This window comes from Haliaeetus leucocephalus, unplaced genomic scaffold (assembly GCF_000737465.1).
Source record: "Haliaeetus leucocephalus isolate CR32 unplaced genomic scaffold, Haliaeetus_leucocephalus-4.0 Scaffold462, whole genome shotgun sequence".
NCBI classification, from domain to species: Eukaryota; Metazoa; Chordata; class Aves; order Accipitriformes; family Accipitridae; genus Haliaeetus; species Haliaeetus leucocephalus.
Window position 1 is genome coordinate 8195169 of NW_010972898.1, and position 24603 is coordinate 8219771.

At 37.4% G+C, this 24603-nt stretch overlaps 1 protein-coding gene across 2 annotated transcripts in view; it reads left to right on the forward strand.

Annotated features, from left to right (window-relative positions):
* The window catches only part of UCHL3 (ubiquitin carboxyl-terminal esterase L3 (ubiquitin thiolesterase)), a 45162-nt gene extending 25288 nt beyond the window's left edge, over window positions 1-19874 (forward strand). The window contains exons 7-9 of one of the 2 annotated variants that reach the window (XM_010575261.1): window positions 15194-15269; window positions 17829-17887; window positions 19167-19874. In XM_010575261.1, coding sequence (XP_010573563.1) covers window positions 15194-15269; window positions 17829-17887; window positions 19167-19250 — 219 coding nt within the window. In that variant the 3' untranslated portion in view covers window positions 19251-19874. Of the gene's footprint in view, window positions 1-15193; window positions 15270-17828; window positions 18018-19166 lie in introns of those variants that run through there. The other variant, XM_010575259.1, reaches the window with a different exon arrangement.
* The last annotated feature ends 4729 nt before the right edge of the window (window positions 19875-24603 follow it).

The window sequence follows — 24603 nt, forward strand, 5'->3', positions numbered from 1 at the left end:
GTTTTCTCACTGGCATTTTCGCAGGCTGTTCATGACAGGTGATGGTTGAGCTCACACTCAACCTCTTTCCTTCAGGCAGAAGAGAAACTGAATTGGCTTTCTTCTGATTTGAGGGGAGGGAATTGTAAGAACTTATATTCCTTAAGACAAGACTGCCAACATTTTACCAATACAACTGAAGCTAGACAGTGGGCTAAAACTACTCAGAGAATTGATGTTGCATCAACCGACTTTGCTCAAGGAAGCACTCTAAAAATATGGTAATTGGATGTGCAACAATGCTGTTCTAGTTATTTAAGAAAAAAAATCTTGCAGAGGAAAAACTATTTTAAAAAATCTAGTTAATTTAGGTTTTGCAGAGCTCCCTAACCTTTGGAATTTTCTTTTTTGTAATTCCACGAATTTTTGATCACAGAAGTCGCCATTGTGATAATCTAGCTTGACTTTTGCCTAACATAGGCCATAGAACTTAAATTTAGGTCTTCAGAGAGAGATAAATTATCACTAATTTTGGAAAGATTTTTTTGGGTGCTCTGATCTCACCATTTTTCTTGTCTTTAAGCTCTGTCTTTACCCATATGTCTAGCAAAGTAATAGTCTCAGGATACTGTCCATTCTTAATCATGGGTTAAACTGACATGGAGAATACTGTAAAGATTTTCTTTTTACCAGCTGCAGAAACACTAAACTTACTGGTGCAGAAGTTGATCAACTAGCAGATGTAGCCCAATTCAGTTTAAAAACTGTAGTCTCAGTTTCAGTACATATTAATGGTGATAATTGTAATGTTGACAAGTAGATCTGTGAGGAGTGGAGTTTATGAACATTAACTTCCTAAGAATTTGAATGTTGTGCAGGCTTTTGTTGCATGTAAGGAAGTTCTAGTTAGGAACAAGGCTTTTCTTGCAGTTGAAATATTCATAATGTCTCTCGTTCATGTGAATTCTGTGGTGTACTGTTGGAGATGAGCTCACGAAGCAGCTTCTGCTTCTGTGGAATACTTCCTTTGTCAGGTTCCTCTTCCCTGTCTGGCTGCTTATCTTCTTATAAAAGCTTGAAGGAACTTCATGTCTCTCAAGATTTCACCACCACCGCCAAAACAGGCTTGAAATGCTGTTAAAAGATTAAAAACACTTGTGTAGGAAGAGGAGCATTTTTTTCAGACAGTGTGATGCATAGATTTAATTTGCATGTGAAAATGGATAATGACTTCTAAGGAAGAAAAACGCTAGTACACTTTGAACTGTAATACAGACCCTTTAAAACATTGTGTTTAATTCAATAATGAGCAATTACTTAAGCAAAACAAAAAAAGCCTCAAAAGGTGGTGGGGAAAAATGATAGATATTAAGTACATCCTCTCTGAATGTAATCATAAAGCTATAATAACTCTTATATTGCCCATTTGGCTGGAAAAGTTGCACTTTTTATTGTCACTTCAACCTTCCCCCATCTTTACTACAGGGCTTACTGTACGGGAACTGTGTAACGAGGCCACAAACACTTAGTTTGTTGGGAGGAGTTATTGCACACTCATGGACCGACTCAACTGAGCAGATGCAGAACATGTGGCAGGGCCTCTGATCCCAGGGTTGTGCATATGAAACGAAGACCAGGACTGAAAGTATTGTATCTCCTTCTGTTTCCCAAGTTTCCAGTGATGTTGGTATGCAGTTAAAGCTCATTTGATCTCTGTCCCAGTGCAACTAGCATTTCTTTCTACACAGTGACACAACCTCAAAATGGAGGAAAGAAGAAAGCCCCAGTCCCAGCATAGTTCGTCAGCTGATAGACAGGGAAGCTTCCCTAGAGGAAGGTGGCATGGGCTTGAACTTTCCACTGAGAGGATGCCCTGAACTTGAGCTTCCAGATAGATGAATTTTTGTAACCACTAGCAAGTTCATCAGTAATAAATATTTCTTCTTAGAAAGAAATGGTCATGCAATACCAGATGCTGCTTTGTCCTGTCAGGTCTTCAATACATTAGACATGGACTGAGATACTTTGCTGGATTGGGTTCCCCAAACAAGACGAGCGGACAGATCCCTGTTTCTAGAACCTGACAGGTTTGGGCATGAGCCAAGTCATGAACTGCTCAGCACTATCAAACTTCTGCACTTTTAGGTATGTGCAAAAGCACAGTTCTTGGTGCCTGATGAACTTCATAGGAGTTTCCTTTAGATCTTAGATTTAAATGGCTCAAGGCTTTAATAACAGCTATATATAGGAATGAGTTGGATTGGGGCAGATGATAATTGCCTGAACATTTTTTTGGACATATTCCATGAAGCTTTTAACTTGTTTAAAATGTATTTTTTGCATTACAAACCATAAACTTAATGTGCTTACTGGTTTATATGACAATAACATTTAATTCTATTTCAGGCTTTTTGTTTTACCACTTCAGATATTTGACCTGCTACATTTTCAGCACAGAAATATGCTCCTGTGATCTTTTCATCTTGTGAAGTTAGTCTAATGCTCTCTTCTTTGCAGTTTCTAGCTGTTAATGTCTTCTTTGAATAGACTGTCTCAAGTTATGATTTGTCTTCCACATTTTAAATTAAATGCGAAATGTACAACTTTGTATCCTTTATTTGAAGTTGTGTATTTAACATTCATTTCATATTATTATTGACATGTAATAGTATTTTAATTTTTTTTAATATTGAGTTGAAAACAACTTCCGTTGACACAGCTTAATTTGTGCTTATTATTAAAGCAATGCATGGAATTTTATGGCTATTGCAGCCTTGTTCATTAGTCATAATCCAGTATTAACATTGCTTTTCCAGAATTCCTGTATACTGTCTGTCAAAATTTCACTCTTACAAATGCAAAAGTGTATTTTCAGTGGGGAGGAAGTTTCTTTTTGTCTTGGTTGATCTCACTAGGGGACCCACTAGTACAGGAAATGAAAGATAAAAAGATTCAATGAATGGAATTTAAAGTAAGAACAATTACTGACCTAAAAATATTAAAATATTAGTTGCCTTAAACTTCATTCTAGGTTATAAATTCAGTTTTGAGAATTTAAAGTCTTTTCTGGTCTCATTACATTCAGGCAAGGGGCATTTTTAATATATTCTCATTATTTTAGCAATATTAGCCATAAAATAAAGAAATACGTGCAGTCATTAAGAATAGTAAAATTGAAGAATTTTGGTAAAAATGGTAACAAAAGTAAAAAAGGCTTTATAAAAAAAATCTTTCAATATTCTGCTCATCCCTGTACTCTTAAACAGACCTTAAACTTGGTATTGTTCAAACTCTTTTATTAATGGTTTCATAGTAATTACACTAGGAGTGCTAAAAGATAGGGGGTTTTTTAGAGCAAAAGTATACAGTTTAACAGCTTTCAGTCAATGAAATGCATCAAAGCCATAGTAAATTCTTACTTTCAACAAGTTTTTCAGTTTCATTTTTTTAACTATTTCAAAGTAAACAGTTACTATATTGCAAATTCTGGGAAGACTAACAATCTTGTCTGTTTTGATAGCAGCAGCTTACAAAATTGTAAAACATAATGTAGTGTGTCTTGCCATTGTCCTGAACTGTCTAGTCAGCAAAGCTCTTAAATTTCTACCCCACAGCAGATTCTAATCTTACAGGTTCTTCCCTCCATAGGGAGATCTGTGGACTGTGAAGACTTCTAGGAGCAGTGTTTTATCAGTTGTCTTTTGGAATTTTTTTAGGCAAGCTGAGAATAAATTGTTTTTAAAGCCATCTGATACATTATCTAAATGTAAAATGTCTCATTTTAAATCAGTTCAAGTGAAGAATTTGAAAAAAACAACCAGTAGTACAGATAAACTATAATAGCCATTAAAGTCTTGTAAGCTTCTCTGACTCATAGAAGTATTGGCATTGCTAAATTCCTCTTTATGCATATAGTTACATTTTGGGGCTGGAGGTTTTCTGGTTTTGTCCTCTCTTATGTGGAGCTACTGAGATTTAGGGGTGGATTAGAATGTTTGAAAATCAGAAGCTAATTGAAACAAACAAAAAAACCCCACCCAAAACACTGTGGCAAACCTGTGAAAAACTATTTTCTGGACAGGTTGAGACTTGATAACACTCCATGCTTATCTCTGAGCTCTACAGTTCCTACTGTACTTGATGCTTGCTCTTTATGAAGAATTCCTATCCCTTTCTTTGTTCTTTAAGGTCAGCAATATCAGAGCAGGAAGAACCAATTCATTATCCCACTCTTGATAGGAAAAGGAAAAAACATAAAATTCAATGGGAAAGAAGATGAATTGCTTCAAAAATAATACAAAGAAAGTAAATAGTTTTGACTGGCACTTATGCATTGATTAAAAAGAGTGAAAATAATTTTTTTCAGAGAAGCTATCTAATGCTTCTTTTTTGAAGTCTACTAGAATCATTGCATTGAATGCATAATGTGGGACATAACTCAAGGAACTGCAGTTTTTATTCTGCTTGTATAACTTTTAATCAATTCACAAGCAGCTGGCTGGTCTCCATGCAGATAAGTGGGGTATCACTGATGAGTAAGTATGTTTGCTAGTGGGGCTCTACAGGCATTGCTTCTAAGACCTGTACTGTTAAACAACTTCTATCAGTGACATGGAAGACAACACAGAAATACACCCCAAAACCTATAGGCAGTGTAAAAAGATCAAGAGATAGCAAAGCGCAAGACATCAACACAAGACAGTCTGGATTGCTTTTCTGAGGCCAATAAAAGCTTTGTAATTAGCACAAAAGAAAGTTTATTTTCTGACAGAAGGTGAGGGGTTCTCTGAAAGACTGAAGAAGTCATTGGGGATTTTTATATGTGCTGAGAGGAGAAAGTAATGGTGGATGATAAACTGAAGGTGAGCCCCTGGTTTGACATCGTGGCCAGATGAACTAATGTAATCATTGTTCCATATTCATATCATCGTTAAGCAGGACTAGGAACAGGAAAGGTTGCCTTTTCATTTAGCACTGACATATTTAGTAAACTGTATGAATATGTTACTTACTGTCTCTGTAGGTACAGACAGGATTGATTGAAATTTTGGGTTGTTCTAATTTATTTCAGTAGTAAAAATATTGTTAAGCTTGAATGTTTGTTTTTGTTTTATGAGTATGTTTTGATCCAAACAAAACTTGAACTTGATTGGTCCTGTGGCCTGTGTGGGACAGAAGAGCAAAACTAAATCATCACAATGGTCCTTTCTGGTCTTAATATATTTACTGTAACTTTGTCAGTTGCAGCTGAGAGTCATTTTTAATACTTCTGTGGTCTTTCTTCTAATAGTAACAATTTGAATGGTTTAACATAGTCCTACTGCTTCCACGGATACTAAAGAGATCCTGAGTGTTAATGGCAATACTGCCACTGGCCTGCTATTTTAGAAGAATAGGTGAAAAGCTTAGGAAGTTGCATACCTCACCACGGTAAGCGTCCCTTTTCCTTTGCTTTCCTTTTATGTTAGACATGGAACAGTAAAGAAACTCTGGGTTCTGTAACAGTACTTACTTGATTCATTTTAAATCCCAGAGTAGCACAACCTAGCTTTCCCAAATTATCAAAGAACTGTTGCTTACGGTTCTTGTAGCTGTAGACAAAACTCTGTTCTCAACTATTCCTTCCATGAGATGATACTTAAATCCCCCTCCTCCTCACTTTCCCAGTCTGTCTCTTGAACGAGTCAGTTAACTTATGTTCGTATGATGAAGTTCACTGGGTGTGAATAACCTCTAGCTTATCTGGTGATAAACTTCAGATTTGGACCATGTCTTTGCTTATTTTCATTGTTCTTTTGTCTTCTCATTCAAATTCAATACATTCTTGATTATTATCTGTGTGATTTGATCAGTTAAAGGACAGTATAATAAATAGTGGACATCTTTGCAGTTGCCTTTTTAGGTATGTTTCTTCAAGTTTAAGTGGGCTAAGTATGTTCTTTTTTAATGTTTATGTAGTCGTCATCGTCCTCGCTGTCTTCACCACCATCCTCATCGCAGCCTCAGGTTAGCCACAGCAGAACGAAGGCTTCACCATTGTGTCACTCTGCATCCCTCTCCTGGGCCAAACGTAATCATGTAGGTCCTGCAAAGGCTACCAGTCCGTCAATCCGTCTTCGTCGTTGGCGGCCCTTGATACGCCTTCCATCTGTTGGGCTTCATTCTGTTGTAAGTGTAGTCCATCTTCAGTCTTTTCTTACTGTGACACAACTGGCCTTCTGCCATGTAACTTCGGTCTTCAAGGCATCATTTTTTTGTTGGGGTCTTTTCTCAACCATTCGTAGGATTTCTTTCTTCCCTTTTTTTTAATTTTTTTTTTATTTTCCCCTTTCCCCCCATGTCGGACAGCAAAAGTACATCACTCCATGCTTTGCTGTCCAGGTATTTTTGATTCAATACACATGCCAAATCATTTTCAAAGCATAGATGAAGTTTGCCCTTCATGAAGTGGCTTTTTTTTTTTGCCATAGGCTCCACATCCAGTCTCTTCTTTTCACCTCATCTTCATGATCTTTCATTTGGATGTGCTAAACCAAGGGGCTTCTAATTCTTTGTCACATGATATTATTTCTTCTATGTTTGAGACCTGGTTTATGTTCTCATATCCTAAACCTAGTCTCCTTTTCTTTCATTCTAAGTCTTGCTTAATGGTCCCTGGATATTTCAGTAAAGATGAAATGTGTCCTGTAATCCCAAGGGGCTGGCATACTTTCTCACTTGACATCTGTTTCTTTATCCAGTTTGTGGACATACATTCTAGTTGAAGACATTCTAATAAGAAAAGCTTGTCATCAAATACCATGCTTAAACTTTTTTCCTTCTTCACTCACAGGGCACAAATATATCTTGAAAACGTAGAAAAAAAATTACACGCACAGAGTAGCCAATATTTCTAAACTGTCCTATGACCACCATCAGAAACACTAAACTGGAAGAGTGGTTTAGTGGTATTTCATCCTGCTTTTAAGGAGTGATTGCACTTTTAGTACACACCAAAAAAAAATCTTGCAGAAGTGAACGGTCTTAAAAGCAAAATTGGTACTGTGATTTTTGTTTTATCATTCTTTGGTAATGACCACATTTCACCTGTGTTACTAGAAATTCTTATTTGAGGTATGTGGATTTTTTTACTGAGGTGAAATAACTATTCTGACCGTGGTCCAAATAATTTCCTTTTTCATACAGATCTGTCTTTCCAGATGTGGAAATCCTTCTTAATGTTTTATTGCTATTAAAAATTAGTGTCCAAATGCTTTCATTTCTTTATAGCTTTTATATTTTTATCCTGATAAGTATCTCAAGATGGGACCTTTTCCCAGACTCCTTTCTCTTTATGTGAATAATAATTGCTATTATTAAGTATCTAGCTCTCTTGTAATCTTCAGAACTATGGAACATTCTTATCATTTGGAGCTAGTTAAATACCTTGGGATGTGAGGAGGCATGGAGTTTAGCACACAGTGAAGTTCTCAGCAACTCATACTTCCTCCCCCCATTTAATATATCTGCCATTGGCATACCTCTGACATTTTACCTGGGGACTTTCTTGTTTGTTTAGCAAAACTTGGAAAATTCTACGTCATATTTCTGTAATTTGAAACTGGCATTGTTTATGAATTTGACCTATATAAGCTTGTTGTTAACAAAAGACTTACTGAGGAAGACTAGAGCTTGAGTGTGCCTGCCTAGAACAAAAATATTAATTGACCATGAGTTTACTTCAACACCAAATAAACCATGACTTATCCAAAGATGGACATTACGACATAATTGGTTGTGATTATATGAGAAAACCATTGTTGGCAAGTTGAGAGTTCTATTTACTTCAGAAAATTTCTAAAAACAACTCCTCAGCCATTAGCAGTGAGCATTTGCTTTGAAAATGTTCAAAAAATTCATTCAAAAAATAAGTGGCCTTCCATACAACTGCATCAGGCAAAACAGAAGCTTGCCACTAAAAATAGTTTTAAAATATTACTTGTTAACTCCCCTGAGATCCTGTCTCCATCTGACAGATTAAAATTGTAAGTCCTATATGCAAAGATTTATCACCGAATACAATATATTCTGATAGTTATTAGTAACTAAAATGTTGTTCTCCACTTTTGTATAACACGCCTTTCCAAGAAGATTCAAGAACACACAAATTATATGTAAATTAGTGTAATATGCAAAAAACCAGACCAGCATTTTGGGCATTAAAGCTGTCTCGGTTGGCTTGATAATAAATACTACCTTGTCGTTCAAGTTTTGTCCTGTCAATGCCCACCAACAAGTATTACTAGTATAGCTCTGATCATTCTGCTAGATGTACAAAGAGCTGACTTGGTCTCAGCGTTGTATGAAAATGTTCTAGGATTGCTTTTATTAAGAAATCTATGCACTTAAATTTAAGGGGGGAAGGGGAAACATCCTGTATATTGTGTTTAAAGTACAGTTGAACTTTCTTGTAGTTCTAAGTACACTTCTACTGCTTAAACACTGACAGACAAAACGGATTGTTTCAAAATTAAGAGCAAAAGTCTTAATGATGGGAGACTGTATTTATGCTCCTTAAATAAAACCACTTTTCCTACTTGAAAACTTTCCTTGACTTTTGTGGTGGGTTGACCTTGGCTAGATGCCAGGTGCCCACCAAGTCACACTATCAGTCGCCTCCTCAGCAGGAGGAGGGGGGAGAAAATAAGATGGAAAAAAACTTGTGGGTCAAGATAAAGGCAGTTTAATAAAGCAAAAGCAAAGGCCGTGTGTGGAAACAAAGGAAAACAAAAGATCTATTCTTTACTTTGCATCAGCAGGCGATGTCCAGCCACTTCCCAGGAAGTAGGTCTTCAGTATGCGTAGTGGTTGCTCCAGAAGGCGAATGTCATAATAATGAATGCCCTCCCTACCTCCTTTCTCTTAGCTATTATTGCTGAGCAGATGTCATATGGTATGGAATATCCTTTTGGTCATTTTGGGTCAGCTCTCCTGGCTATGTCCCTTCCCAAGATCTTGCCCACCCCCAGCCTACTGGTGAGACGGGGAAATGTTGGAGAGACAGCCTTGATGCTGTGCGAGCACTGCTCAGCAGTAGCCAAACACTGGTGTCTTACCAACACCTTTCTAGCTACCGATGCAGAGCACAGCCCTATGAGGACTGCTATGGGGAAAATTAACTCCATCTCAGCCAGACCCAATACAACTTTTTAGAGTAGGTCTCCAGATGAGTTAAGTACATATAATAGAAAAGAAAAAAAAAAATACTGTCCTGAAATGTTCTATGCAAACCTGATAAATTGCAGTAGATGTGGCAAATTTTGAAGCTATAGGTAACAACGTGTATCATTAGTAATGTTGACTTTTCCTCAATCCTTGTAATGATTTCTTTTTCTTCCAGGTCATCTGTTCTTTTAGTTTAGTGTCTCTGCTTGCCTTAGGATCATTTTGCTGCCTTTTATGTCAAGCTAATCTAATTCTTTTTTCTTTCCTACACTTCTCAAGTTGGAAAACATGCTCTTTGTTTTCTGACATTTATTTTCTGTGTCAGACTAAAGTTGCTGTTCTTCTTAAAACAAACAAACAAACAGGAAATACCTATTTAGAGCAGCATACTACTGAATAATCTCTCTTCCTTATGGATCTAAAGGGACATTTGTGTTTGTATAAACATTTTGTATCCAGATACTCTGATCATTGATAGAGCCCATCTCTGAATTTCATCTTCTTGCTTGACATCCTCCCATTCAAAATCAGATGCTGCTATCCTGCAGCTTGGAATTGTACCTCACCTGACACTTACATGTTCTAGCTATAGCTGGGGATATAGAGTTAATAAGCTTGAAACAGCTTGTCTACCATGACAGCATGGTAGAAAAATACATAAGGCAATGCTTAGCAAAGGAACCTCTTGTCCATTCCTAGGTCAGTACTCAAGACAGTCCCTCAGCACCTTTCTTAGATCAAAGTATCCCTTGTCCAGAATAATAAAAATTAATTTCTCTAAATTAAGCTATGTATGGTCAACTGTGAAACTCTAGAGCATTTCAAATACCATAAACTCACTGCAGTATACTGAGCATGAATAGAGATGTCACTGTTCTGTGAGAATGAGCTAGAAATAATCTTGCTGAAACTTGTGTTCATCATTCCAGTTGTCTTTGTTTTAATTGCAGTATTTTAACCAGGATTCAGATGCCTTTCACAGGCCTACATAGTACATTTGCCTAAGTGTGTTCCATGCTTCATAATGGGAATTACAGATGCCTAATCTACCCAATAGCAATTGCATCACTTTTTTCCCTTTACTTCAAAATTTATTGAATCCAAACCATACCTAACATTCTGTTGTGTAAACTTCATGTTTTAATATGTTTTTCTTTGGTTTCTTGTAACTCCTTGTGAGTGAAATTGTATAGTTAAACCCCCTAAGGTTTTTTCTTGTCTTAGACTTCAGTTACTTTTGTCAAGATCTTTCAGTTGGATGCAGATGTATCTGAAACTTTTTATTCCTCAAGGTTCTGCAAAATTGTCTTTTCCTTATCAGTCTTTATGGCTCTTCTTCCAAAACCTGAGAGACCTTTTATGCCAATTTCTTGACTTAACCCAAGTGGTGCTTTTTCCTTTCACAGTCACTACCAATGCAAAGGATTCTACTGAACTGGTTTGTGAGACTTCTTGCTTCACTCCTTTCTCTCAAGAGCACATTTAAGGAAATAATAAAAATAGAAGACTTAGATGAAAGAAGTTGCCTGAAATCTGTCACGTAACACTGAACCTGTTCTTATAATGGGGTCTTTCATAAATATATTTTAAGCAGGATCTGGTGAGGACTTGTTCAGTATGTCAATGAGAGCAAGACAATTTCTTTTTTTTTTTCCTCAATTGAGTGTTTGTCCCCGAAAAGCAGTTTCGGGGAAAAGAAACCAGTTGTGCATCAAATTTGATGAACAGTTTTGTTCTAAGTTGGCAACATTTGAAGATCAAAAGATTTCAAATGCATGAAAACTTAATACTGACTTTTAGATTGGGATAATGGTCTAAGTGCATTAGCAAGATAAACTATGTAGATGGTGAAATACACTTCATTAGACCAGCTAATATGATTGGGCAAACAGTGATATAGGGGTGTACCATTGAGTTTCTGAAGGTTAGTTCAACAGCAAGAAAGAAGACTCTTGTAGTTCATGAGGAGAGGGCAACATGCAGTAGTTAAAGGTAAAATCAAGGAATTTCTCAGTACAGTAAGAGGTAGTAGGAGGGGTTATCTTTTGTATAGTAAAAACCTTGGGAAGCACCACTTTAAAAATTACTGTCTGTAAATCTGCTAGTGAAGAATAGAGGAAAAATGTAGAGATGTTGTTTCAATAACATGAACTAATGGGTATTGACCTGAGACAAGTCAATAAAAATTGACTTCTCACAGCAGTCAGCAATTGTTTATTATTCAATTTGAATGTCCAGGTTAGCAGAGAAGGCAGTCAAATCCTATGAAAAATCAGGACTTGGTCATTTAGGTGCTTTTAGTGTGGTATCCAAAATTAGAGGGCACAACAACCTTGGCTGTCACTTTTGTATATGAGACTGGGTATTCCATGAAGATACACTATATTATTATCACTGAGTGTGATCTCAATACCTCAAGAACAAATTTCAGCTAAGAAGATATTCTCAGAACCATCACTTTGAGCGCTAAACTTTTTGCATTTTTCCTCTTCAAATCAGTTTCAAGTCTACTAGTCATTATTTTTCAGGGTTTTTTTCATTTGAAGAGATAACTTGGAAAAATAATGTCCACTAACCCATACTACCAAAACTTATTTCTTATACTAAGGTTGAAACCATAATACAAGCTTCTGTAAGCTACCCAAGATGCTGGTATTTGTCCTCTTCCTTTCTTTTCTGGATGGGAAAGAAATACAAATTTTCTTCACTGTGTGCTACAGCTCTTCAGAAGACTTGAAAAATGAGTCTTGAATCCCATAGGTTAGTTCCAGATCCCGATTAGACAATGATCTTATTTAGACTCCTGTGTCTTCCTCCTTCCTTGTGGTTAATACATGTGGTCATTCAAATCTGCTGTCTCCTTTTGCACATTGAGTGGGCTTCTAAATGAAAAAAATCTAAAGGAACAGGTCATCCCAACACTTGACTGTTCATGTTACTGTGGTCTTTGACAAGAAGAATAATTAACAGAAAATGCTCTGTAATTGTTCTGAAAATACTACCTAGTGATGCACATGCAGGCAGACTTCTTAAAGCTATGTTCTCTTGTTCTTTTAAGCATTCACACAAAGTGTTTATTAGAAGCTGAAAACTTGGCCAAAGGTGTAGCTTTTCAAGGAGACCACAGAAGACATCTCCCTGAAGCTGACATTCCCTCTTCTTTCCATTCCTTTGAAATTTAAAATCTTCTGGTTCAAGCATTAGAATTTCTAGAGCTTCCCAGTGAAGCAGAAATTGGCCTGACTAGGCTTCTTTTCGTGTGTGTGTGTGCATGCATGCACGCACACTTATGCAATGGGTGTCTTTTTTTTTTTCCCTAAGGAGGGCTGGGGGGATTTTGAATCAGATTCATCATATTGGAAAAGTCATATGCGACAGATTTTTAGAATATAAAGTTTTAGGTTATCTTGACTATTCAGACCCTATTGTTTCTCTGTGCTTATGATTATGCAAATAATTGTCTGTCAAAAAAGATTGAAATCCTAATTTTTCAGGAAATGTAATAGATCTACTTTGTAGTAAATTTACGACTATCTACATTAGATGAAAAGAAGTCACTAAGGAAGGGAACTGTCTACATTAGAACATGTGGTAGAAACTTTTCATTCTGAGGTTGGGGAATTAAAAATGTAAAAACACATTTGTCATGGGTTGTGGCAATAACACAATGAAAGCACATTATTTAGATTAGGCATGTACAAAAACTCAGCAGGATTCTATAGGAGTCTTGTCTCCAAGTAAGCTCTATGAAAAGTTAATGCTTTTTTTTGATGGCTTCCCTATCCATCTTCTAGCTGTGTATAGGCTCAGCATTCCAAGCATGCCAAGTGTGTCTCTCTATAGAAAACATGTTCATTAGAAGCTGGCAAAGAACATAACCCTCAAAATGGTCAAAGGGGGAACTGTATTTTTTTCTAAAAGTGATCAAAACCAAATCCTGAACATCTCAAAGTACTCTGAAATAGTGATACTTTGAGATCTTCTAGTTAATGTCAGTCTGAGCCCAGGTAGTGTACGTTCAGATGCAAGCTTTTAAATGCTAAGCCATTTATTTACTTCCTAAAGTGAGACTAACTGGCAGTGGTCTTTCCCCTAACCCTGAAATTCCTTAAGCCCAGTTTTCCCAGTTGGTAGGTTTAATTGATATGTGAACAGCCATGAAGTCATTTGTTTACAAGGGAATGAGATGGCAATGTGGAATTTGGCAAGGACTTTCAGCTTTGCCTGCCTGCATACTTTTGTACCACCACAGTTTAGATACCTGTAAAAAGTTGGTTGATAGATGGGAATAACAACAAGGTGGTTGTCAGCTACTGTCTTGTGTGATTTTCAGAAAGTTAGGGAAACTTGTGGTCCCTGGAAGTTTACAACTGGGGTAGCCAAACTCTTGAGGCTGCTTGTTTTTCTAAGCCCTGGCTTTATTTGGCCTTCTGTAGAACAAATTTCTCAAAGGCAATTGACTCATGCCATAGGGGAAAAAGACTTCTTGGAGACCTTGGAGAGGTCCTCTCAACCCTTTGATACCTGCCTCATTTTCAGCAGCAGGAATGCTCTTTCTCCATTCTAGGCCAGATGAAACAGGGAATTGATGCCTTTTGCACTTTAACTGGTCATTCAGAGGAATCTGAAATGAGGGTGAGGGGAGGTTGTGGGATTTTTTGTTTTGTTTTTCTCTCTTTCATTTTTGAGGTTGCTACACAGAATTTCTGTAAGCTGTTGGCATTTCCTCTGTAATGCTGTGTTCTTTGGCATTCTTGATGTATTGAAGGACTTAGAGTGACTTCTTGTCCTTTGCTTTATTGTTCTGGTTGTTTGCTACATTTCTTCAATTTAGATCATCTTCTAAAGTCTTTTTTCATGACGATCAGGAAGAAGGAAACTTTTAACCCAGCCCTGAAAACATGGTGCAACTGTAAGGTTCTACAACTCATTTTATACTCTCATCTGTTTCTGGCAAATTCTTAGATTTTTGGGGTGCTTCAAGAAATTCACATAAGGCTAACAGTAATTACAAGATAGAAGAAAACCGCAAGAAATATATTTTTGCAGAAGTCAGATTCTTGATAATTTAAGAAAAACTGAGGTGCTTTTTCCTATTCCCTTAAACAGTATCTTCTTAAATTGTGGATCGAGGCTCAGATGCAGACTGGACAGATTGATGAGGAAATAACATCGATTGCTATTGAACACAACAGTGGTGATGCACCTTTTGGCTCAGAAGTTCAAAAACCACTGCTTAGTGGATGCTGGGAATGTATGCTGGCAGAATACCATGCTGTGTATGCCCTGTTTTCTTCTGAAAAAGCTTTTGCTTGCTGTAGTTGGCAACACAGTACTGAGCTAGACAGATCTTTACCAACTGTAACCATTTTTATGTCATGTTACTTGATGCTGTCACTGCACTTCAATCCTTTCTTGGTATGATGGCTATGATGCCACTTTGAAATTGCAGTCTAGGCACCTCTGGTTATTTTCCTTCCCACCTAAGATGTGTGAACTGTTTCTTTTGACTGCCTGTGAAGAGGGAACAGGTTAACTGTACTATACGTGGCTTGCGAGGAAAAAATTATTTTGACCAAATGAGTATTTTCGGTTTCAAGATACTACAAGTTCAGAGTTCAGCCCTGCATTGCTTTGTTATGGGAGATGCGTTAGTGAAGGAGTTACTATTTATATGTATATCTGTTTTTAATGTTAATGTATTTGAGCTGATACAACTTCTAATTCAGTAATGAAAAATAAAGCTTTTATGTAGAGCTGTAATTGGAAATACTTCCAGATACTTTACTGAAAGGATTCTTACTGATCTATGCATTGTAGAAGCTTCTTTATATTCCGAAATGTTCTGCAGTGTGACTTCTGCCATTCTGTATAGATCCAGAATGTGCTTCTCACTTGTGATTTCTCTTGGCCAGGTGTTTTGCATATTATGATGATGTGTTCTCATTAATCGTATTGTGGTAAGAGTTTTAGTGAACACAATTTCTTTTTGTTTTGTTTTATCTTGCAGGCACCAAGTATAGATGAAAAAGTAGATCTTCACTTTATTGCATTAGTTAATGTAGGTGGTCATCTCTATGAATTGGGTAAGAACACTTTTTATCCGCTCTCTCCATTTGTTTGAAACAAATACAAGTAGTAATGTTGTCAATTATCAAAGTTTGAGAGAGATTCCTTGACGTAATGTAGGGCTTAGGTTCTTTTCAACTGCATCGTAGGGTCTGGGGGGTTCTGTCAAACAATTGCAGGCTTCTTCACATTGGTTTTTTGGGATTCTCCTTCCCTCAACTCCCTCCTATTAAGATAAAACGGTACAGAATACTAGACTGCCTCTGAACTTCCTTTATCATTTACAAAGACAGGAAGTAAGAAAGAATTGATGAATGCTCAAAGTTTCAGAGAGGAAAATACTGTTACACTTATGTCCCTGAATTGCTTGTGAAATTAATAAATTAACTGTATGCCACTTCAGAAGTGTTAGCTATATTATTAAATAGCATGATACAGTTTAAACTGAAATTATGTAGTCAGGATACTAGCAGATACTAATATTAGCAACTCATTTTTTATAGGCTGGTTATTTTTTCTTCTACCTTTTTTTAGTCACTAGACAGTTAACTGTAAAACAGTAGTCTCTGTTTTCTGAATTACAGCTATTTTTTTCCCTCTTCAGATTGTGTAGCACCAGGTTCTGCTCAGACATTCTCTAATTACTCAAATCTTAAACAAGTTGCTGGGCAACTAGGTTTTGCTGCAGGTGCTTCAGAAAACTAGCAAGTAGATCAAGATTTAAAAACTGCAAGTCACTGGTCTTTTCTAACATAATTTTTGCAGTATTTTATGGTGAGAACATTTTCATCTTTTGAAAATCAACATGTAATTAAGCAATGCCCTTAACAGGTGACAACTAATTATAACCTGGGGCATAAGGGGTATATAAGAAGTGCTTATGTTAAGATCATATAAGGGCTATTATCAGTGGTAAGTCATGAACAATAGGGACACATTTCTGTATTTTTATGATGCTGTATGTCTTGTCAGTGAACTAGATCAAATAGTGAGGCAACAGCTGTAGGATGCAATAGAAGTACTTTATGACTCTAAATTTCAAGGCGTGATGGATGGCTTGCTCCTCTTCTAGTTGTGTGCTACTATTTCCATGTTAACTTTTCATTGTCCGTTAATTTGCTCTGCTTAAAAAGCACACTACAGACTACAATTACCATGTTTAGTTATTTTCCGTAAGTATGATGCAAGATAAAACCCACTTTAATTTTTTGCTTAAATTAAAAAAAACCCAAACAAACAAAAAACAAACAAACAAAAAAAAACCCCAGAGGCATTTACCTCCACTGTATAGTGGAATGCCAATAATACTATTTCCTTTGTTCTTAAAATAACTTCTCTCTGTACCAGCGGAAGAAAGCAAAAAATACTTAAAAGTAGGAAAATGGGAGAAGGTTTTTCAGTTGATTCACTGGCTTCAGACATTGTGGCCAGCATGTGGGCTTTGGCAGGCAGAAAGTGCTAAGGAAGCACATGGATGTTAAATGCTTATGATGTTTTTGCCATAGAAAACACGTTATTTATAGGCACATGAAATTAAAATGCTGTTCTGCCAAGATGTATTTAAAAAAAAAAAATTTTTTTTTTTTTTTCCAAAAAAACCCCACGATCAAACTTAGCTTGCAACAGTACAGGGTATTCAGTTCTGTTTCCCAGGAACATTCTGAGGGTTTTGCATTGTTGTACCTTCCATCATTGTTGTTACAATAATGAACAACCTCTTGTTCATGTAAATCCAAAAGTTTTCTTACATTAAATCTATTTTTAGTTATGGAAAATGTAGTTTGGAAGTGTTGTCAACTTCAATGGAATCTTTGGGGAGGGAAAAGTCTTTAAAAGGGAGGACAGAGCCAAAAGGGAATTTGGTCTAGTGAATGCTTAGGATATCCTAACATATGTCCTCATACTGTTAGCTCTTCACAAGTAACCTGAAACATATTTCTATTTGTATGAATGAAATTATTTTTAAAATGCTGAGAATGATAGCATTATTATATTGCAAATGAGTGAAAAAATCATTAACTATAGCAACCATTTTTAAACACTGTGAAAGTACTTAATACTTAAAATTATTGGGTTTGTTTCCTTTTTTTTTTAAATGAGAGTAACATTTCAGTTATGCCAGACTCTTCAAACTGGTGGGTGTGGTATTCTGTTCTGTTGTGGAGTCCCTGATCACAGTTGTCAAAGACCACAGATGTACAGCTGTCTGGGTAAATCCATTAAGTGTAGTTTAAATTGTTCTTCTCTACTTGAAAAACTGAAGTACTATACCCAGCACTAAACCAGTTGCAACTTACAGCCTTAAAGTTTTCAAATAAGATATTAAGAACTATTTCATTGTTTGATTGGATTATTTTTTTTAATGTAACAGACTGTACATAATGATACCTCTTGAAGCAGTCAGCAGTGGAAGAAAGATCAGGGAATAGCTAGCTGCATGTGTGATTCTTTTATGAAAAATGAGGTAGCTTTTTTGTAAGTGGAGCAAAAAATCTGTTCAGATAGTTTTAACTGGAAAAATGAAGCTTTTCTAATTTTATAAATGTGTTGTTCAATGCTGCTTTGTGTTTCAACAGATGGGCGCAAGCCATTTCCAATAAACCATGGGGAAACTAGTGACGATTCTTTCTTAGAGGTAGGAATAGAAAACCTTCTCAAATGGTGTTATACAAAATTCTTGCTATATTTCCACAAAAATTATGAAAAATATTTATACAAAGGTCTTGCTATATTTATGGTTGGATGAGGAATAGAGCGAGTGGGATGGTGAGACAAAATTAGGTTTACTCAGTTTTAAAACAGGTATTTCAGAATGCTCATGTTGTGACTCCAGATGAGAGAGTATCATAACATGGTAACAAGAAATGTCAGAAGAGTTGACCAGAACAGAAGATCAGACTGGCTTTTCTTCTGTGCTGAGATTTTCATATACCCCTGCTTCTTTCAAATTGTACATGAGATGAAGTCATCAGATTGAAAACTTAGGATAATTTTTCATTCTCTTTCCTTTGATTTAGTTATAGTTTCATAGGTGCCATGCTAGACAGAAGTTGATTTCCTTTCTGATGCTTGCTAATAATCATTCTTCTCCAGTTTCATGGCTTGTTTTGGGTGCTTCTTTGTGTCAAGAGCTGTTTAGTTGAGAAATTAATTGGAAAGGAATACACTGAATTGAGAGGATAAATTGTCATCCCCACAGAATGATGTGACGTTGAAGCTGAGAAAAGGCAATGCATAGATCTGACTTTAATTGTATCCAGACTAGATTAGCTTTACAAAAGGAAGAAAACAGAGAAACTAAAAAAGAAACAAACAAAACCTTTTACAGTTTAGTAGCATAGACTAATGTCTGTAAAGTTTGCATACAATTTGTGCTTGTTTGGGCAGCGGGAGAAGTTGGATAAAACTTCCCTTTTTTTATATGTGGCTTTTTTCTGTTTTACTGATAACATGTGTTCTCCAGATTGCACCCTAAAGCTAGATGAAGGAATTACTTAGAATCTTTCACTTACCCCACACAGCTTAGATTCATCTTGAGACAAAGGAAACATTTCTGCATACAGCAGCACTAGTAAAGGCAAACGTCAGAGATGCATTTAGAAAGTCAGACAAGCAACACATCTGTTGCACAAAGTAATATTTAGTCACAAAAATAATTGTTGCTAAGGTTCTGCATAAAACTTTTGCTCTCTTATGCTGCCCATATGAGCACTGTAAATAGTCTTGAATACTGGTAATTCAGATCAGAAATGCAATTCATGTAGATTTGTCACACTACTTAGTAGTCCTTTATGGAAAAATCTATTTTGCGCATAGTCTGTATAAAGCATATCTTCATATTTCAGTTGTGGGGTTTTTTTAGTAAGTATAATTTATAGTGGTTTTTGTTTTTGTTGTTTTACTTTTTTCCCTAGGATGCAATAGAAGTTTGCAAGAAATTCATGGAACGTGACCCAGAAGAATTAAGATTTAATGCAATTGCACTGTCTGCAGCTTAAAAGCCTTTTCCAGTGGGGCTGATCTATTGCAATGTATTGTAACAATAAAACCGTTGCCATATGTTAATAGTACAAATTTTGATACTTCCCAAACATGTTGATTAATTGTAGCATACGTGGAATAAACTTTGCATTTGTCCTTGCTATATCTTGCTGCTTGTTCCTAAAGCAACTTTGGGTATTTATATACACGCATGCATTTTGTGCAAGACTTCTTCTTCTATGTGGTGGGTTTTTCCCCTTCCACCCCCTTAAAAGTTTTGGGGATTACTGTCTGTGATATTTCATTATAATAATGATGAGCTAGTTCAGAGCAGGATTATCATTTGTATCATGCACAGATGATATTTTGAGTGGAGTATGTGGTATGTTAATGGGTAAAAACTTGAAATATGAGGCTATCTCCATCTTTTAATTATAATGATACAAGAATATTATAAAAACTTTTGCAGGTGACTCAAAAGACAAAGGCATTTTTTTCAGTGCATTATTTATAAATAAATATATGGAAGAAAAAAGGTAGAAAAAGGACTGTTTCTCCTTACTGTTGGTGAGCACTAACATTTTAAAGTTATCTTAATCTTTACTTTTTGAATAAAACTTAATTTTGTTTCTCAAGCCTAATAATGTTAATAAATTGTCAAAAAGCTTTAGTTAAACCAGTGTTTGCTATTTGTATATGTGGGAGAACAACATGGATTTTTGCCCCAGAAAAGCCACACTAGCAATTAATGCTAGTTCAAATGGTAGGATGCGGAGGGTACATACAGGTGAATACAGCCATGTCAAGTATCTCACCTAACTGAAATAAATGATAGAAAAGTAATGATTGTTGTAACGAAGTTTTGTGTAACGAGACCAGAAACAGGCTATAGTTTTTAAGATAGCCACGATGGTCATATACCTTTTTTTCCCTTTCGGAATATCTATTGTAAGTTTGTCAGGTGTCATTACTGAATGCTATGGGATACCCTTCCCCTGTGCCATCCCTCCCACCCCACCCACTGGATCCTAAGGTACTGTTGACCAATTTCTACGCTTGAATTAGTAATGACTTTGTTGCTTTGTTGGTTTGGGGGTTGGTTTTGGTTTTGGGGTTTTTTTTGGTTGGTTTGGGGTTTGGGTTTTGGGGGGTTTTTTTGGCTAAGCAATTTTATGCTTTAGGATTAGGATTCTTGTGAAGGTTGGTTTTGGTTAATGTGCATGCTTTTGACATTCCAGACAAATATTCTTTATTTGTTGCTTTGAAGTGAAATAATTCAGGTTTGCTTCCGATCAAGGCCACGGCCAAAGGAAACTGAACCCTCTGTGTCCCAGAGGATGCTTTCATTCTCTATCAATTGTCATTGCAGGAGAAATGAATGGGGTTATGCCAGACACAGTCTGGCAGAGTTTTCCTTCGTTATAGAAAAGAAAGAGGCCTGGGAGTCTGTCTTATCACTTAAGAACATCTTTTGCACACTAAAGAAAAAGTCGGAGTGTCTGCCTAAAACATGTCACCTGGAGAGTCCACTAACAACAAGAGTCTGTTTTCTCTAAGTGAGCTGGTTGGAGAAGTGAGGGGGAAGAACAACACTAATGAGCTTCTATTTTTGAGCACTTTTTTACCCCAATAAAATGCAGTATCGTTAAGACTTACTTTATGTTGCCATGCGGATTAGTTAAGCCCCAAAACTTGCTTTTAAATAAAAATCAAAGGCTTTAGTAGCCAAAGCAGCTGCATTGTCTTCCTGCTAATATCAGAAAAATCAAATAGAAGTTGTCACAATTTAACTGGGGTATTGCATATTTTCTGCCAAAGGTGATTCAGAGGATTACATTTAAAGTAAGCCATAATTAATATAGATAAGGTGCTTTTTAGGGTAGGGAGGAGGGTGAGGAAAGAGAGGAGTGCAGTTCAAAGCTGTTAAACTAGCTACATCAGTTGTCTGCTTTAGGGAAATACACCATAAATGCTCTTCAATGTTCAGAAGATTTTGGTGGTTTTAGGTAATAAATGAAGGGGCTCCATTTTTGTGCAATTATTTATTGCAAAATCACTTCAGAACTGGAGCTTTGATTGAGTATGAGGACTGATTAAGCGATTAATGACAAAGGAAATCAAAGAATAGTAAACATGGGGTGGGATTTTTCATGGTCACACTGGAAAAATGCATCTTGAATCTTAAGTAAAAACTTATAAATAAGAATTCTTAGTATTTTGGCAATATGATAGTTTTGCTCAGCGTTTTTTTACATAGTCTTCAAATCGGTTGTCCTGCTGGGTAAGGCTTCCTTCTATTTTGTTTACTTTCAGTGTTAATTTCCAGTTTATTAATATGTAAGATGGTACTTTTTAGTGAACGTTGCTTTTGGAAAGGTTCTCAGAAGTTTGAGATAACAAAGGGAAGAGCAAGGCACCAGTTTTTACGCTGAACTGTATCTGCTCACTGCACAGTCCCTTGCTAGACTGAAATTTTGAAGGACTGCACTGCAGAAGTACTGTCTTGCCTAACATGTACGGTGTAACGGCTTTCCGGTGCTTCTAACACCATGCTTTGGCACAGGCATTGTTGACCATCTTGAGGAGCACAGGCAGTAAAGGGATCTACGAGATTCTGGAATATCCTTGGCATTGACAGAACCTGTATAACTTGGATACAAGGAGGGAGGTATGAACACTTGGCTGGCTTATATAGCCCAGCAAGGTCCTGACCAGGGGCTGACAGGCCCTGCAGACCACATGGTGCTTTTGGCTCCGCGATGCCCATGCAGACATTGCCTTATCTGTACACTGTGCCTATTAGCTCAAGCTCCGTGGGAAAATAACGCTGTATTTCCTAACTTGTGCAGCCCTGCCAGAGCCTCGCCACCTTTGTGTGGAGCATGGTTTGGCCGGAGGCATGCAGTGCTATTGACTGCCAGGAAATCCCTCTTCACCTCCTGCAGTCTGGGCCGGCCATACACATCACCTTATGGCAATGGTGCACGTGGGAGTGAAGAGAAGATGCATGCTCAGCGCTTACGTTAATTTTAGCTGAGTGGAGCTGGTGTGCTATTAAGCACTCAGGATTGTTCAAGCTCTTTTAAGTATATTGGTGTAAGTTTTCCCATGTTATTACAAGTATTTTGCTGAGAAACTGTAAGAATTTAATAACCAGTACAATGCCCTTTCCTTTCAATCATGGCTGTGTGATTCAGTTAAGGAAAGAAGAAGAAAGATGTGGTTTCTGTCATTGAAATGTAAGTTTTAGAAAATAAACACGCTTAACGGCCCACATTTAGAAAATAAATACGGTCTTTCCTTAAGGGAAGAAGCCTGCCTTGGTAGAAAATATTATTGTATCAAATATTTGTAGAACTCTCTATGAAAAGAATAGGACGTACACTGTTGCTTGACTTACCCCTAGGAGCACGCACATTGAAACAGTTATTTTTGCCAAGGAGAACAGTATTATGTTTGCTACTTTTGACACCAACAATTAGCAGTCATATCTGGTATATGTAATGTTATTATGATCTAGGAGTCTAGTGACTTACCTTGTTAGTGCAAAGGAATACTAAGCTATTTTCGTTGTTCAAGCTTACATAGATAAATGATCTGTGACGATTTAAAATTCACTTTGAGGAAGAAATATGCATGTTGGAATTTTTTTACTTAGTGAACAACTTGAAAGCTGCAGTGGTCCATGCAGCTTACTAAAATGAGGACTTAATCAAATTACTTGATCGCTCAAATTATTTTATCTAAAACATTAAACACTTGATTCATAAGAAAAGTGATTTGATTTGCCATTATGTGAAATAAAGCAACCAGAAATAAGTGAGAACATGAAGTGAAAAGGCAGACCTTAAAAATCTGGGAAAGGCTGCAGTAGTTCTCCAGAAAAATGTTAAGTAATGACAGCTAACGCAAACCGATGTCAGCCAGCACCAGCAGCACATACATGCTTTATTTAGACTTTTCTCTTTTTTTTTGAGCCTTTGTAGTCGTGAATGTTAAATAGTGGGATGAGAGGGTTGTTTTCTGATGCTCAGGCTTCCCACTCAAGAAAAATGCAGATTCTTCATTTGTATTTGGTCTTGTGGCTGATCTGGCTTGGAGCAGGAAAAAGGAGTAAGAAAAAATTTCAAAATTACAGCTTTGATTATCGTTTCATTCATCACTGGCTCTATAGCATAGATGTCTCAAATCATACCACTGTGAGGAGCTAACTACATCATTTCTATGGATTTGTAACTTAATAAATGTCAAACATCTCCTATGGAACTTATTTCACCCAGAGTCACTGGGTTTTCCTTCCTGTGTGTACCACCAGTAACACTATTTCCACGTACTTCTGAAACCGGTGCCCGATAGAGAGCTTCTTTGTATGTTGAACTGATCTCCTAAAATCTTCCTTTGTATTCTAAGAAGGTTGTTTACAGAGCAGAAATAAGATGTGCTCCCAAGTAAAGATCTTAGGAGAAGCTAATTTGTGTGCAGTATAAATTTTAAGTTCTCTTTTCTCAGTAGTCCTTAAACAATGGCATATGTTCTTGCCATGGTCCATGGAAGCAAAAGATACGTGCAGCAACTCCGTTTTGCTTACAGAGAAGATATGGAAAGAAAAATATTATTAGAAGTTCAAGTAGAAAGAGATCATCGTAAATACCACGTTAAAATGAAATCAAACCCCCTAATGCCATGCACGAATATTCCAGAAAATTGCTCTTTTTCTCAGCATTTCATTAACTTCTCTGCCTCGCACATGTCGACTCCTGTACTGGAAGAAAGGGTTTTGCTGTGTTTAGTCAGCACACCTCTCCCTCCCGGCTCCAGCTCGAGTGCCTAGCTCGGGGTGAAAGGAACGTTGCTGTGGCCTAGTGTTTGGGGTTACCGGAGGGGCCGGAGCCCAGCGCCGCGTCCAGCCGGGCTCGGCGGCCGTCGAGCCGAGAGCGGCCTTTAGCTCTGAGCCTGAGCACAGGGTGGCCCGGGCACTGGAGGAGTCACGAACAAGCTCTTCCAGTGTGTCGGGGGCAGAGACACGCGTGAAACACAGCAACGGGGGCTGGGGGGGGGTACTGTGAGCAAAACCAGAAGGGAGGCAACCGGTGCGGAGGCCGGAGGGACGCACGGAGGCCGAGCTGTGGGGCTCCAGCTCTGCCCCAGGCGCCTCCGCTTCGGTGGTTCGCGTGAGGAGAGCTCAAAACAAAGCGTGGACCCCTCGCGTCTCCCGCAGCGGCGGAAAAAGCTCCTAACTTCGTCCCCGAACGGGACGGCGCTGCAGAGGAGCGCGGAGTCGTCGGCCCCCGGCCCCCGGATCGCGGCGCTGCCGGTGGCTGCGAGGGAAGACCCGCCGCCGAGGAGGCGAGGGAGCCGGCCCGGGGCCAG